Source organism: Brassica napus, chromosome A4 (assembly GCF_020379485.1).
Source record: "Brassica napus cultivar Da-Ae chromosome A4, Da-Ae, whole genome shotgun sequence".
NCBI lineage: Eukaryota > Viridiplantae > Streptophyta > Magnoliopsida > Brassicales > Brassicaceae > Brassica > Brassica napus.
This window is the reverse complement of record NC_063437.1, coordinates 15,850,535-15,865,378: the sequence shown is the minus strand read 5'-3', so window position 1 is coordinate 15,865,378 and position 14,844 is coordinate 15,850,535. Positions and strand designations below refer to the sequence as shown.

The 14,844-nt window shown below is 34.0% G+C and overlaps 4 protein-coding genes across 5 annotated transcripts; 3 read left to right on the top strand and 1 right to left on the bottom strand.

Annotated features, from left to right (window-relative positions):
* The first annotated feature begins 4,971 nt into the window (after positions 1-4,971).
* Positions 4,972-6,810, top strand: LOC106446938 (glutathione S-transferase U4). Its single transcript, XM_013888767.3, has 2 exons — positions 4,972-5,408; positions 6,378-6,810. Exons 1-2 carry the CDS (start codon positions 5,088-5,090, stop codon positions 6,729-6,731), a joined length of 675 nt encoding a protein of 224 aa, XP_013744221.2. The 5' UTR covers positions 4,972-5,087; the 3' UTR covers positions 6,732-6,810.
* A 185-nt stretch (positions 6,811-6,995) lies between these two features.
* Positions 6,996-9,898, top strand: LOC106450048. 2 transcript variants are annotated; one of them, XR_007339111.1, is made up of 5 exons: positions 6,996-7,122; positions 7,268-7,513; positions 7,591-8,938; positions 9,045-9,197; positions 9,276-9,898. XR_007339111.1 is itself a non-coding variant. In XM_013891699.3 (3 exons), exons 1-3 carry the CDS (start codon positions 8,908-8,910, stop codon positions 9,704-9,706), a joined length of 615 nt encoding a protein of 204 aa, XP_013747153.2. In that variant the 5' UTR covers positions 8,775-8,907; the 3' UTR covers positions 9,707-9,791. The 2 variants fall into 2 exon arrangements, 1 of the variants encoding a protein (XP_013747153.2); XM_013891699.3 differs by lacking the exons at positions 6,996-7,122; positions 7,268-7,513 and having other exon boundaries at positions 8,775-8,938; positions 9,276-9,791.
* Positions 9,899-11,818: 1,920 nt separating this feature from the next.
* On the top strand, positions 11,819-12,806 carry LOC106446942 (glutathione S-transferase U7). Its single transcript, XM_013888769.3, has 2 exons — positions 11,819-12,215; positions 12,288-12,806. The coding sequence occupies exons 1-2, from the start codon at positions 11,895-11,897 to the stop codon at positions 12,642-12,644; spliced, it is 678 nt and encodes a 225-aa protein (XP_013744223.2). The 5' UTR covers positions 11,819-11,894; the 3' UTR covers positions 12,645-12,806.
* A 56-nt stretch (positions 12,807-12,862) lies between these two features.
* LOC106446941 (metal tolerance protein B) lies at positions 12,863-14,536 on the bottom strand. The gene is made up of 2 exons (XM_013888768.3): positions 14,052-14,536; positions 12,863-13,962 (listed from the first exon to the last, which is right to left on the bottom strand). Exons 1-2 carry the CDS (start codon positions 14,109-14,111, stop codon positions 12,889-12,891), a joined length of 1,134 nt encoding a protein of 377 aa, XP_013744222.2. The 5' UTR covers positions 14,112-14,536; the 3' UTR covers positions 12,863-12,888.
* Positions 14,537-14,844: the final 308 nt, after the last annotated feature.

The following is a 14,844-nucleotide window of genomic DNA, read 5'->3' as shown; positions in this document are numbered from 1 at the left end:
ATTTTCTTTCCTTAAATAAAACCTACGGAATTACCATAAATGACTAATATATATATATGACAATTAATGAGTTTAATAATAAAGATTTGATAACAATGTATATCACCTCCATCATTTTTTGTTTAATTTTATATTATTAAAATAAATTAAACAATCAAATTAGCTATAAAAATAAAATTTAGATTTTTTCGTATATGTTATATTTTGAATTTTTAAAAACGACAATAAATGACTAAAACTATTAAAATTATTATGTTAAAAATTAATGATCAATGGTTTAACATTTTTATTATAAAAAGATACACATGATTTTAAAACCATATGAGTAAAAAATATCATTTAATAATAAAATAAATATATATATATATATATATAAAACACTATATATCATAAGATTACATAAATATTTTAATATTAAAACTTTCAATGAATTTTCAAGAACATTTATAAATTATAAACTTATTAAAGATTTCAGATTGAAAATTTTGTTATCGATGATTTAAATATTTTGTTATAAAACGATATGTACGATCATAGAACCGTATGATTATAAATTCTTATTTAATAAATAACTATACAAAATATACTATTCCTAGAAAAATAGGTTGGTCCATCTTAACTTATATTACACTTTTTATTAAACTAACTATCGAATTGATAAATAACGTACCAAAAAATGTTTTGCACTTTCCTTAAATAAAAGCTACGAAATTACCTAATATGATTAACGTATATGTGAAAATTAATTATAATGAATAATAAATATTTGATAGCAATTTTTGTATCTTAGTTCTTTTTTTAGTTTTATATTATTAAAATATATTTAAAAATCACATTAAATATATAATAAAAACATTTATAATTTTTCTTATATGTTATATTTTGAATTTTTCAAAACGTCTATAAATTATTAGAAATTTGAAGATCCCCACTCTGAAAATTTTGTGATCAATAGATTATTTTTTTGTCATAATAAGTTACAAATGATCATAAAATTGTATTAATATGAACTTTTATTTAATATTATAAGAAGCTACACATTATTTTAAAACCATATGAGTAAAAAATATCATTTAATAATAAAACATATATATTTATATATATATAGATTATACTATATACCATAAGATTACATAAATATTTTAATATTAAAACTTTCAATGAATTTTCAAAAACATTTATAAATTATAAACTTATTAAAGATTTCACATTGAAAATTTTGTTATCAATGATTTAAATATTCAGTTATAAAATGATATGAATGATCATAGAACTGTATGATTATAAATTCTCATTTAATAAATGACTATATAAAATATACTATTCTTAGAAAAATAGGTTGGTCCATCTTGACTTACATTATATTTTTTATTAAACTAACTATCGAATTGATAAATAATCTACCAAAATTGTTTTTGCACTTTCCTTAATTAGAAGCTACGAAATTACCTAATATGATTAACGTATATATGAAAATTAATTATTATGAATAATAAATATTTGATAACAGTTTTGGTATCTTAGTTCTTTTTTTAATTTTATATTATTGAAAGATATTAAAAAATCACATTAAATATATAATAAAAACATTTATATTTTTTCTTATATGTTATATTTGAATTTTTGAAAACGTCTATATATTATTAGAAATTTGAATATTCTCACTCTGAAAATTTTGTGATCAATAGATTATTTTTTTGTTATAATAAGTTACAAATGATCATAAAATATAACGCATATGAATTTTTATTTAATAAATATTCAAACTAAATAATATATATATATAAACACTAATGATTTAAAGCAATAAGATTGACTGATCAATTTAGTCGTCCAGTTGAAATCTTTCAAAAGTATGTGAAAGACTAAAGTCAAAGTAAATATGGATTTAGAATAGTAGTTATATTTTACTAACCAAATACCGAAAAAACCCGAACCGAACCGAAACCAACCCGATATTCGGATTGAACACCCGTAATCTAAATGAAGCCAAACTATTGTTTCATTCTCCAAAATATAATAAAAATAATAACTTAATCCCGCGCAAGGCGCGGGTCTTATCCTAGTGAATGAATTATAATTTGATATCAGATATTCCTTCTTAGATTTGTTTGGTACTGAATATTTCGTGGAGTAAGATAATCTTGTTTTAATTATTAAAGATAAATTTAGTAATAATGAATCAACAGAAATGGTAAATAGTAAAAAGTTATGTAATCAAAAAAATACTAAAACCATATCTTTTTTTTTTGTCTCATTCAGTTATTATTATTATTGAAAAATTTGGAAAAAAAAAAACATAGTTTTGTCACTAGTAAAAATCTGTCGCATAGCCACTATAGTGCCACGGTAAAACCGTGGCTAAATTAAAAAAGCCACGATTTAACCACGGTTAGCCACACTTTAAAAAATAGCCACGATTATATAGAAACTGTTGTTAAATTTAGCCACATTTTAGCCACGAAATCAAACGTGGCTATTATAGCTACGATTTAGCTACGAAAAATTAATGGCCAAAAACTAGCCACGCTTTTGCCACATCTATTACAGTGGCTAGAGTGTTAGCCACGGTGTAACCACTATTTTTCGGTGGCTATGTCGAAAACCTTAATTATATACCCTAAACCCCAAACATATACCCTAAACTTATATCTACGTACAAAACAATATATATGATTAAGATTTACCTAATTTACCTGAATTTAATATCCAACACTTATTTAAACTTCCAAAATTTATAAATAATTTAACATAAACATCAACACTTTAAAACACCAAATCTTAAACTTATCACCCTATATTATAAACATTCACTCTTCAACTCAATAGTTTCAAACTTCATTCTCAAACTTATATGAAACCCAAATCTTAAATATAAACTATAAAATTAATCTTTTCAAAAGTTAATCTCAAACCATATACTTAATTCCAAATCTTAGCTACAAACAACATACTTCAAACTTAGTCTATATCACAAAACACTAAGCTTAAATTTTGAATAACATATAATTCCTATAAGATAAATATATCTCAAACTATATACAACATTTCAAATTTTACAATTACAAAATAAAATAAAATTATGATATCAATTTATTTAAAACAAAGATAATTTATATAATAACTATAGATAAATCAAAGGGAAAAGGCAATTAATTGTATTGTTTTTTTTCAGCCATTGATTGATTTTAATCAAAGGCTCACAATCAATCTTCTGTCTATCTGCGTCCTCCTTTCCTATTGGACAATCCATCAAAATTGGGATTATTATTTCTGGCCATTGATTAATTGTAATCCAATGGCCAACAATCAATCTTGTTCATTTCTCTTCCTCTGTACGCCTTCTCTCTCTCTTTCTTCTTTTCAAGCCGACACCATCTCCTTCTTCGATGTCTTCTCTGTTTCTCTATTATGGTTGTTTGAGCTCTAATTGCATCTGTTTGTGTTTATTGCAGAAGAGGACAGACAGAGGAGACAGAGAGAAATATATTAGATGAAGGCAATTGTGTTGAAGTGGAGAAATCAGATTTGGAGGTGAAGTCTCTGAACGGCGAGGATTGGTGTGGAAGAGGCAAAGATTGTGGTGAGATAACGAAGTAGAAGAGGAAGAGGCGAAGGTTGTGGTCGATCTGCACGAGCACCGAACACCTGAGGTGTACATCGGATTTGGAAAGATGACGACGACGGCGTGAGCAGGTCCAAGCTTCGGCGAGGAAGAAGCTGGAAGAGAGAGAGAGAGCTCTGAGATGTCTGGAAGACGATGACGATGGAGGCGAGCAGGTCCGATCTCCGGTGAGGAAGCAACGATGACACAGGAAGGAGACGTGGTGGAGTGGTCGTGCGGCGGTGGGGTGGTGGGGGTGGTGCGACGGAAAAAAAAAATATATTTATATATATATAGATGTATAATATATTAATGTAAATTTATTTACAGATTTTGTATTTTATTAATAAAAATTATTTTGTTTTGTTTTCATTTCTGTTTTTTTTTTTGTTTTTTGTTTTAAAATAGCCACTGATATGTTGATTAAACCGTGGCTAAGTATAGCCACGAAAAAAATAGTAGCAAAACCGTAGCTAAAATAGCCACGAAAGTGCAGTGGCAAAACAGTGGCTAATAGCCACGAATAGCCACGGTTTTTTCTAGCCACGAGGCTATAGCCACGGTTTTTTTTCTATCCATAAGCGTGGCTATTTTTTGTATAGCCACGATTTTAAGCCGTATAGCCACAGTTTTGTAGTGGCTATGCGACAGATTTTTACTAGTGTGTACACATCAAAATTCTCAACATCATCAACAACACAAGCCTGGAAAAAAATGAATCTAAAATGACTTTAAAGAAACCCTGACAACACAATTTTACAAAGAAAAACAAACAGAATCGTCAAGAGCGTGAATAACCTAACTCTTAGTCTTTTTTTCAGGCAGTGTTTGGATCACCATTAAAGTCCTGAAAGAAAGACTTGACACCTTCATAAGTGGACCAACAGATTGCTGCTGCAGGAGCATATCTGTTGTGGTAGTATTTTGTGTGAATATCCAAGATATCTCTTTACTAGAGCTTTCCTTTTTTTTTCTATAGGGAAGAGATTTGAGAGTGTATTAGGGATTTACTGAAATATGAGGATGTGTATCACTACATATTGTTTTCGCCCACAAAAACACATTTCACTAATAGAAAAATGTAAGAAAAAAAATATAAGGTAGCCAACTTGAATTATTCTTGCAAAAAAATTATTGAATAAAGGGCCCTTGAATAAATGGTAAATGGTAACCAGTTAAAAATTTGCTTATGCGATTATGTGAATGATATGCATACATTGTACCTAGGATCCAATGGCGAAGAAAGAGACCCCTTTGAAGATTCTTGGCTTTTGGGACAAGTTCAACAAACGTGAGCCGTGACGTGTGTTTTCCACTTTTTGAATTTATTATAAAAAGAAATTGGCTTGTGAACCAGAAAATAACTTCTTTTTTTTTTTGCTAAAAAAAATAAAATTATAGATATGTAAAAAGAAAATTATTTGAACCAGAAAATAACTTGTCAAAGGAGTTAGCAGTCTAGAGAAAAAGCAAGTGAGATCCAATGGCGACTAAAGAAGAGGATGTGAAGCTTCTAGGTTTTTGGGCAAGCCCTTTTAGTCGTAGGGTCGAGATGGCTCTCAAACTCAAAGGCGTGTCATACGAGTACTTGGAGCAAGATATTTTCAACAAGAGTGCTTTGCTTCTTGAACTAAACCCGGTTTTCAAGAAGGTTCCGGTTCTTGTTCATAAAGGTAAAATATTAGCCGAGTCACATCTGATCCTTGAATACATCGACCAGACATGGAAGAACAATCCTATTCTTCCTCAAGATCCTTACGAGAAAGCCATGGCTCGTTTCTGGGCCAAGTTCGTTGATGAACAGGTAACTCATATACAAATTCCTTTATTAACTATTTGCATACGTGCGGGATTTTTATAAAAGATGCATAAGAAACCAGATACATTTTAAATAGTGAATTTAGTATCATCTCTCTCTAGGGCAGGGACTTATTATCCAATATCCATATCCGATCTGAAATCCACTCTTGATCCGATTTGAAATCCACTCTGGATCCACTGCAAAATAGAATATCGAAAGTGTCTGGATCCGGATAGTAAAATTTTGGATTCGTCAAAACTGTATCTCAATCCAGATATTTTGATTTTTAAGTCTGAATATCAAGATCCGGATCCATATTTTAAAAAATATTAAATTTTTAATTTTATTAATAGTTATATTTTATATATTAATATTTTTGCATAAAATTAGTCTTATAATATCATATACATATAAATCTTATATGAATTTTTAATTTATGTATTGTTTTTAGAATTTTAGTATTTTGAAAATTTTTTGCTATTTTTGTAAAATTATTTTTACAGATTCGAATTTTTAGTATAATATCTACACAGATATCCGGATATCCAAAAACCATAATCTGGATTCGGATACTAAATCGACATATCCGACGGATCCGGATTCGTCTCATTGTACTAAGTCACTAAAGTTCGAAACTGAGAAGTGAAAAACGATTTCTTATATATATATAATTTTTGTTCATTAGTAACAAATTTGTGAATTCATTTTTGAAGAACAAAGTTTTTTTTTTTGATAACTGTTAAAAGACAAGTTGTGAATTCTATTTGCTTTCACATGTATAAAATCAAACGATATTTAATGAATTGCCAAATAAAACAGTAATAACCAAAATAAAAAGAAATATGTCACCCACCAATCTTAGTTAATATCATTATATACTAATAATTCACATCATTATTTTCTGCCTTCCACAAAATAAAATGTTAACTCCAATTCATTTTAGAGATAAAACTGTTTATATATATCTTGTAGGTCGGACCAGTATGTTTCAAGTCTGTGGTGAAAGCAGATAAGGGAATAGATGTTGCGATTGAAGAGGCTCAAGAACTTATTACCTTCCTCGAGAAGGAACTTAGCGGGAAAGATTTTTTCGGCGGCAAGACAATCGGATTCTTAGACTTGGTCGCAGGAAGTATGATACCGTTTTGTGTAGGTCGGGCTTGGGAAGGTATGGGAATCGATATGATTCCAGAGGAGAAGTTTCCAGAACTTAACCGATGGATCAAGAACTTGAATGATATCGAAATTGTGAGGGAATGTATTCCTCAAAGAGAGAAACAAATTGAGCACATGATGAAGGTTGCAGAGCGAATCAAATTGGCCTAAGACACATATCTATTTTTGTATCTCCTGTTATATAAAGTTGTATGAATAATCAGAATCTACTAAATAAGTAATTTATGCATCCGCCGTGATAGTAGAAAAGCAATTTAAGTTTTTGGTTATTTTTAGGATAAATAATTTTTTAAAATCAATTGACTTTGTAGTATCTCCCTAACAACTAACAAAAGAATGCACAGATCCGACGGTCGTGAACATGACACATATTACACCTTTAATTTTTTTCTATGAGATCCTACGGCTAAACACATGCCAGTCACATGTATATATCTCTCTCTCCGTCAGGCTTTCTCTCAGCCGTTCCGATCTAACCCTAACTTAGCGAGAAAGTCTCCAACTCTCACCATGGGCGAATACAAGATCGAAGATTTCTCCAGTGAGTCCTCTCCCCATCTCTTACCCGAAATTGTTTTTATATATTCCATCTGTCAAATAATGGTTGATGGATCATGTTACCTATTGTTAATACATATTCCATTTTGTAATTTGTTTATGCCTTGCCATTTTGTGAATCCGAGCAGAGCCTATCACACCCGTCGAAGGGGCTAAGACAGGCGTCTTCTGGAACATTGATGATTGCCCGTTCCCTGTTGGTTTCAGTCCAGATATGATCTATCACCAAATTGAATCTGCTCTTAGCGAATGGTGTAATGTAGGTAACATGTCAATGTGGGCTTATGTTGATGAGGAGAAAGGGCATTGGTCGGGGAAGGGTGAGTTTCTGCGTAAGAAGACGTGGGAATCCAAAATCTATTTCCTTCCAGGAGGTGAATTATTTTATAAAAACACCTTTTTCTTATATATATCGTATATGTATGTAATATATGTCTCATATATTTGCCAGGGGATAAACTCTTGAGAGATGATAGACTGTCACATGACATTCTTTTATGGCAAATGGACTCTCCTGTAGACTATCCAAATCCAGCAAATTTGATCGTAGTCTCAGATAAAGTTAGAGATCACACGTACTTATTCGAAACACTTGGATGTTTGAATCAGAGACATTACAGTGTTATGTTGGTAACTCCGACTAACCTACCACTAACCCCTGATTGGCCAGCATCGCTATTAGAGGAAGGCGCATACAGTTTTGGCCAGGAAACTTAAAGTGAAGATCCTATTCCGATGCAGGTGAAGAAACACCTGAGAGGTAGGAAGATCAGGGCTGGTACTGATTATGTGGACTATCTAGCTGTGGATGTGCCCATTTTTGTGTAGCTATCACAAACTCAATTTCAATTGAATTTCTATTATTTTAAACAGAAAATTCCTTCACTGATGGTTTGACCCTCTTGAGCAAAAGAAGTTTCATGAATTTTAGTCAAGTGGTCAGGACAGGAAAGCACAACAACTAGAAGAAACTACATATTAGTTTACAGTAAGTTTGCGTTCATATACGAGCATACCCGACTCTTCGTTGGGTATATTGTGTATGTTTTCTCGTTGAACATGTGTCTCTTCCTTGAACATAGAGTCTTTTGGTTGTTTATATATATATATGAGACATTGCAAAGAGGAGAGAATCAATTAACACATCTAATTCAGAACAAGAATGATTCGAGAGAGAAAGTAAAAACATTTGTGTGAGAAAAACACATCTATGTACACTTAAGGAAGTTTGTGAAACAGAGACACTAGAATGTAAAAGTCTACGTTGCATCGAAGCTTCATCGGACGTCTGATTACCGCTTCGAAACCGGAATCAGAATCGGAAACTTGTGAAAGCTTACGGAATTTTGCTTCCAAAACGCTTCCAAACTATTCTCTTTAAAAAACACGTTAGAAACTTATGATTCCGTTTTGGACGTTTTCGTTTTGGAAGCTTCCGTTCTTTAAAAAAAAATACAATATCATATATCAATAAAAAAATATAATCATAGTATATGTTTATAAATTAAGGATAGCGATTATTACCATATCTTCTAGGTTTTAATATTATTATCATTTTTCAGAATAAGAATAATAAATTAGCATATAAAAAAAGAATTTTTTTTTTTTTGATAAATTGTTGATCTCTTACTGATATGATTTTATTGGTAGTAAAGACGTACACGTTTGTTAAGGAAGGCGATCTCTCATCCGTAGCTATAAAACCAACAAAGGCCCTCCCTCACCCGACCTAACCCTAACGTAGCGAGCAAGTCTCCAATTCGTAACAATGCCCCAAGGCATGAGCGAATATTTCTCCGGTAAGATCTCTGATCCATCTCTAATCAAATCGTCATCATAGTAATTAAAAGTGGATCATGTAACCTATATTGTGACTTGTTTATGCCTCGTCCGTTTTGTCTATAGGCAATTGGACATTCGTCTTCTGGCTCACGGATGACTACCCAGTCCCTGATGGTGTCGAGATTAATTCTATCTATAATACTATCCACGCAGCTCTTTATCAAATGGGTTTTGATAAGGTGCAGCCAATCCGGAAGTATTGTGACAACGACAAACGTGAGTTCCTCGTAACTCTGTCTCTTCTCGTTTCTACTTATTGTATGTCTTATAATAGAGATCTATGTTGATGTGTAGAGTATGATGTTCCGCCTGCTAAACAAATGGTTAGGGAAATGCTTGCTCTAGCAGGATCGATGTGTGATGACCCAGTAACTTTAGTGGTCATCGCAAAACAAAGCACAAACCCTGACATGAACAGGGTTCTTCACTGTTTGAACTCCAGAAACAACCCTGTTCTCGTGGTCGAGCCGCCTGATGATGACACCGCGCGAGATAGTGTATTTCGTTCTGTCGACTCGTTTGTTGAGTGTACACATGTTGTAGGTGGAGGAAAGACTACAAGGCCACAAAGTTGTTGTTATGATATTGATTCTGATTCTGATTCTGATGCTGATCCTGATCCTGATCCTGATCCTGAGGAGGATGCTTATCGGTGGACGAAAAGAATGATTATAAGCTGGAACGCTAAAATATTAATGTCCTCCAGTGATTGTGGTTCCTGTTAAGTATTTGGGGTTAATGTATGATGTTTCATCTTTGTTCTGTTAAACTCTGTTTTGGGTTCAAATGATTTGCAGCTATTTCTAAGCTCTTCTCAACCTAATGCATTCTTTAATTTCTCCAAGAATTTTCAGAGGGCACTTCACAAAATGTCTTTATAATAGAAGAAAATAAATATTGGGCATGGTTAACTTGGATGTGTTTGTGTAAAGCAAGTGATGCTTTGGATATGCTTAGGTTAGGTTCTTGAGTGTAACAGAGCCTTCTTTGCTTGGAGATGGTGGAGAGCTTCATATTGGCAAGATCACGTGCTAATTGTTCCTTAAAACTCATGAAAACAAATAGCTTTAAATGTGAATATGTGCTTTGGTTCTCACACACAGTTACTAATGTTTAAGGGAAAACTGTGTGTTTGTAACCTGCTGGGTATCTTCAAGCATAGAATTGTGTATATAGAGCTACATAGTCATGTAAGCTTGTCTTGTGGTTCATGAGTTTCCCTTCATTTGGTTTTGTTTCTTACACTGTCTTTCATCAGTTGCAAAGAGTTGTCCTCACTCACATAAAATGTATAGATGCTTTTACTTGATTAAAAGTATTTATATGATATTTTATTGTGTCATTTCTTCTTTATTTTGCCTCTAGTTTTTTTTTTAAGGTTGTATTGTACATTTAAATCTCAACAATGATAGGAAGGTAAAGACTGCCAATCATGTGAACCAGCAGATGTGTTTCAGCTGTAGACGCAGTTCTTGCAAGTGGTTTATCAGCTTCGTCTGACACTTCTTTTCCAGTATAGTACATGAAGAGGGAAATATTGTATTTCCATCAAATGTGCAACACAGGGAAAATATATAAACTGGTATACCTGGACTGGATCTTCTGCTCAATATGATGTGTTATCAGAAGCACTCTTACTTCTTAATTGGGTTCTACAAATGTGGAGGCCGCCATCAATTACCAAGATGCAAGTTTCAGTGGAGAATTTTTCGCTGTGTTTCCATCAGCATCTGTAGATAAGTCTGAGGAGTTTAGTCACAGGTTCTAACAGCTTTCTTTCCTCAACATCAACTTCACTTGATTGATCATCTTCATCAAATAGGTTACTTTAGATGAAGTAAGAGAAGTAGAGGAAAGAAAAGGAACCGAGTCGCCTGATGCTCTGGCAATAGAATACATTTTTGGTTATGTTCGAAAACGTTAAACAAAATTAGGAAGTTTAGATATTTTAATGAAATTAATTTTCATTTTTAAATTGAAAGATTTTATCAGATTTTAATAAAAAATTGCACTATTTAAAGGTAACATTGAATTCTCTGTTCTCCTTTAGTAAAATCTTCTAAAAGATAATCTGATTTTACAAAGAAAAAAAACCCTATATGCTGTCAAAAAGAAAAAAACTATATTAGAAAGAACAAACAAAATTTGGGGGTGGGAGGGAAAGGCGAGGAAACGGTTACCGCAGACACCAATCTGGTTTCAACAGAACCACCTAACAAACCAACCCGCCCAAACCCAATGGGTCCTACGTGGAGATGAGTCTCTTATGTAACCATCGACGTTTTTTGATTATTATTCGGGAGGAAACGCCGGCCAAAGACCCCCAACAGCTTGAAATCCCCAATTTAACAGGGACGGTTCAGGGTTTAGATGGGAATAAGCAGATACATCTCCGGGCCCACCCCGTTGCCTTATTTGACCCAAGCCTTGTCTATTTAAACCTTCCGACACGAACCTCTTCTGTCCGATGTGGGACAAACTCCTAAGCATTTTTTAAGGCAAAAGGTGCATTTATATAAGTTTCAATTTCAATGCACTGTTTCGTCACTCGTGACGTCAACACCAAAATCAAACCGAATTAATTAAACCGAAACCAAATCAACCGTCTGAATTTTCTTATAATCCTAAAAAACGAACCTAAACCGTTATATGCATTGTAACTTGTAAGCAAATATTCAACTACAATTTTATCTATTTAACATTTTACCAGAAAAAAAAAACTACAATTTTATCAAACCGAACCTAAACTGAACCAGATTACGACTGTGAACATATTAGTAAACCGGATTGCACATGCTCTAGTTAAACTCACATCACGTTGACTTTGCTACCGCAATGATCAGAACTCTATAAGTAAACGCCAGACTCAAGAAAACAAGAAGCAAAGCTTACAGTGAGCTAAAGAGAGAGACAATGGCGGAGAGGTCAGAGGAAGTGAAGCTACTGGGGATGTGGGCGAGTCCGTTCAGCCGTCGGGTCGAGATAGCTCTCACCCTCAAAGGTGTACCATACGAGTTCTCCGAGCAAGATATCACCAACAAGAGCCCTTTGCTACTCCAATCAAACCCGGTTCACAAGATGATTCCGGTTCTTCTCCATAACGGTAAACCAATCTCAGAATCACTCGTGATCCTTGAGTACATCGATGATACATGGAAAAACAATCCCATCCTGCCTCAAGACCCGTATGACAGAGCTATAGCTCGTTTTTGGGCCAGATTCGTCGATGAACAGGTATGAGTTTGACTTCCAAAGTGTCAGTATTAATAACCGGTTTAGTTTCTAACCGGTTATAAGGAATATCAGGTCTATGTGACGGCGATGAAAGTGGTGGGGAAGGTCGGAGTAGAAAGAGACGCGGCGGTGGAAGCAACGAGAGATTTATTGAAGTTGATGGAGAAAGAGCTTGTGGGTAAAGATTTTCTCGGTGGGGAAAGCTTGGGGTTCGTGGACATAGTTGCAACGTTGGTGGCGTTTTGGCTGATGAGAACGGAAGAGGTCGTTGGAGTCAAAGTTGTTCCGGTGGAGATGTTCCCAGAGATTCACAGATGGGTGAAGAATCTGTTGGACGTTGATGTCATCAAGAAATGTATCCCTCCTGAAGATGAACATCTCGATTACATAAGAGCTCGCATGGAGAGTCTCAAGCTCAAATCGGTTTGATGATAACGATTATATATATAAGTTCAATAAATCAAAGAACCTCTTTGTTCTTGTTTGAATCTTGTTTTGTGTGTTGAGATATCATTATCAGTTCTTGTGTTGTGTAAGAGTTTTTTTTTAGAAACTTGTCTGAATGAGGAAAAGTTTGAGATTACTTTGTCACTTATGGGTCCGAATAGCAACTGCGGTGCGGTCCTTATAGTTATAAGAAATGCATATGTATATGTATATTTACTCTCTTTTGTTATTCAACCTGAACTGTTACATGATGAATCCCACAAGTTTTCCTACAGAAATTTCTTACATCATTAATGATCTCTAAAGAACTAGCTCCCGGTTCGGGCAAGACATGGCAGGACAATACAATTCTCCCAACTGTTATCTCCCAAACATGAAGATCATGAACAACTTTAACTCCATTAATACGCATGAGCCCTCTCTCGAGCTTCTCTATGTCTAAATCTCGCGGTGCACGCTCCATTAGTATACCAAATATGTTCTTGAGCATTGGAAAAGTTGCAGCAAGAGCAAAGGCAGAGAAAACAAGAGTGCATATCAAATCAACCAAAACCCATTTGGGCTTCACCCAAATTATGCCTCCACCTATCATAACACCAAGTGACTGAATCATATCCGCCATCGCGTGTAGATATGCTCCTTGTATGTTAATGTTCATCTCCTTTGACGACGATTTCTCCTCCATACCACCCTTCAAAGGATCCATCTCCTCCTCTTCCTCCTCCTCCTTGTGAGAATGATGATGATGATGATGATGGTGGTGGTGGTGGTGATTATGGTTATGTCCTAACCAAATGACCATAACCAAGTTCATGAAAAACCCGAAAGCCGAGATCCCAAACATGATTTCACCATTAACCTCTCTGCTTCTGGTAAGAAGTCTTTGAATGGCTTCGTATATTATAACTCCAGAGACAAGCCATATGAGCTGAACAGACAAGAACGCTGCTAAGACCTCAAGACGTTTGAACCCAAACGAGTTTCTAGGATTCGCTTCCCAGCTCGAGATCTTGATCGCCAATAAAGAAACACATAGACCCGCCACGTCGGACAGCAGATGCGCAGCGTCCGTCATCACCGCGAGGCTATTGGCCTTATAGCCTCCAACGATCTGTACCAACATAACGATCAGATATATACATATGAGGCTGGTTAGTCTTTGGATCGATTCTTCGCGTTCTCTCGACTCGGAAACGCAATGCTCTTGCCTCGTAAACGCGCAAGACAGAGGAACGGCTTCCTCGGTTTCTTCATAGTCATCTTCGGGTTTCGAGATACGGATGTGTTCCAATTCCATAAGCTGTTACAACGTTTCACAAGGCTAACGTTAAAAAAGGAAAACAACGTTTTAATCTTTCTTGTGATTTTTCAACGTTCAAGAAAACGAACCTGAGAATCAGACGGAGAGGCGAAGGGGATATTGTCTTCTTCTGAAATCTTGAATGTCATGAATTTATCTTATTGTTAGAGATCAAAGACATAATAATTCTAAGAACGAACAGGCAAAAACAAAAAGAAGAAAAAAGTACTGATGATCCAGCAATATGGGGGAGAGAAGAAAATGGAACTTAAAAGAGTTTATAGATGTCTCAAAATGTAGGTAACGGTCGTTAAAGTTAACGGAATGTGGAATTTTCTTTTTGTTTGATGGAATATTTAAAAGCTTTAAGTCGTTGTGGCTTGTGATGGTTGAAAACGAATAATCTTTTTTTCTCTCTAATGGGGAATGACGAAAACGGCGATAATTGGGGTGTGTTTTATGCAGCTTATGCTATTATTGTATTTGTTAAAGGTGGCATCGAACAAAATGGACCGATACAATTCAACTAACTTTCTTGGATCTAATGTATTAGTATTAGACTATTAGTTAGTAAAGCCGTGTTGTTTTTTCGTGTCTTTGTGTTCTTATAACTTGGCTGAAGTCAGAAAGAAAGATAGTCTAGACTTTGAATAAAATACTTCTTCTATTCGTTTTTCCGTTGGGACCAAAATTAACATTTGGTATCAGTGCAGTTTTATTTCTTTTTGCTTGTTATCCTCGAAGTTTTCACCATTTCATCAATAAAAAACAAGAAAACAATTCAAAGAAGAAAGTCTTGAGTGCCGATCTGATGCGGTGTCAATCAAAACGTAAGCTAAATAACTTGTTATTTTCTATTTCTTTTGTTTTTCTGATTATATA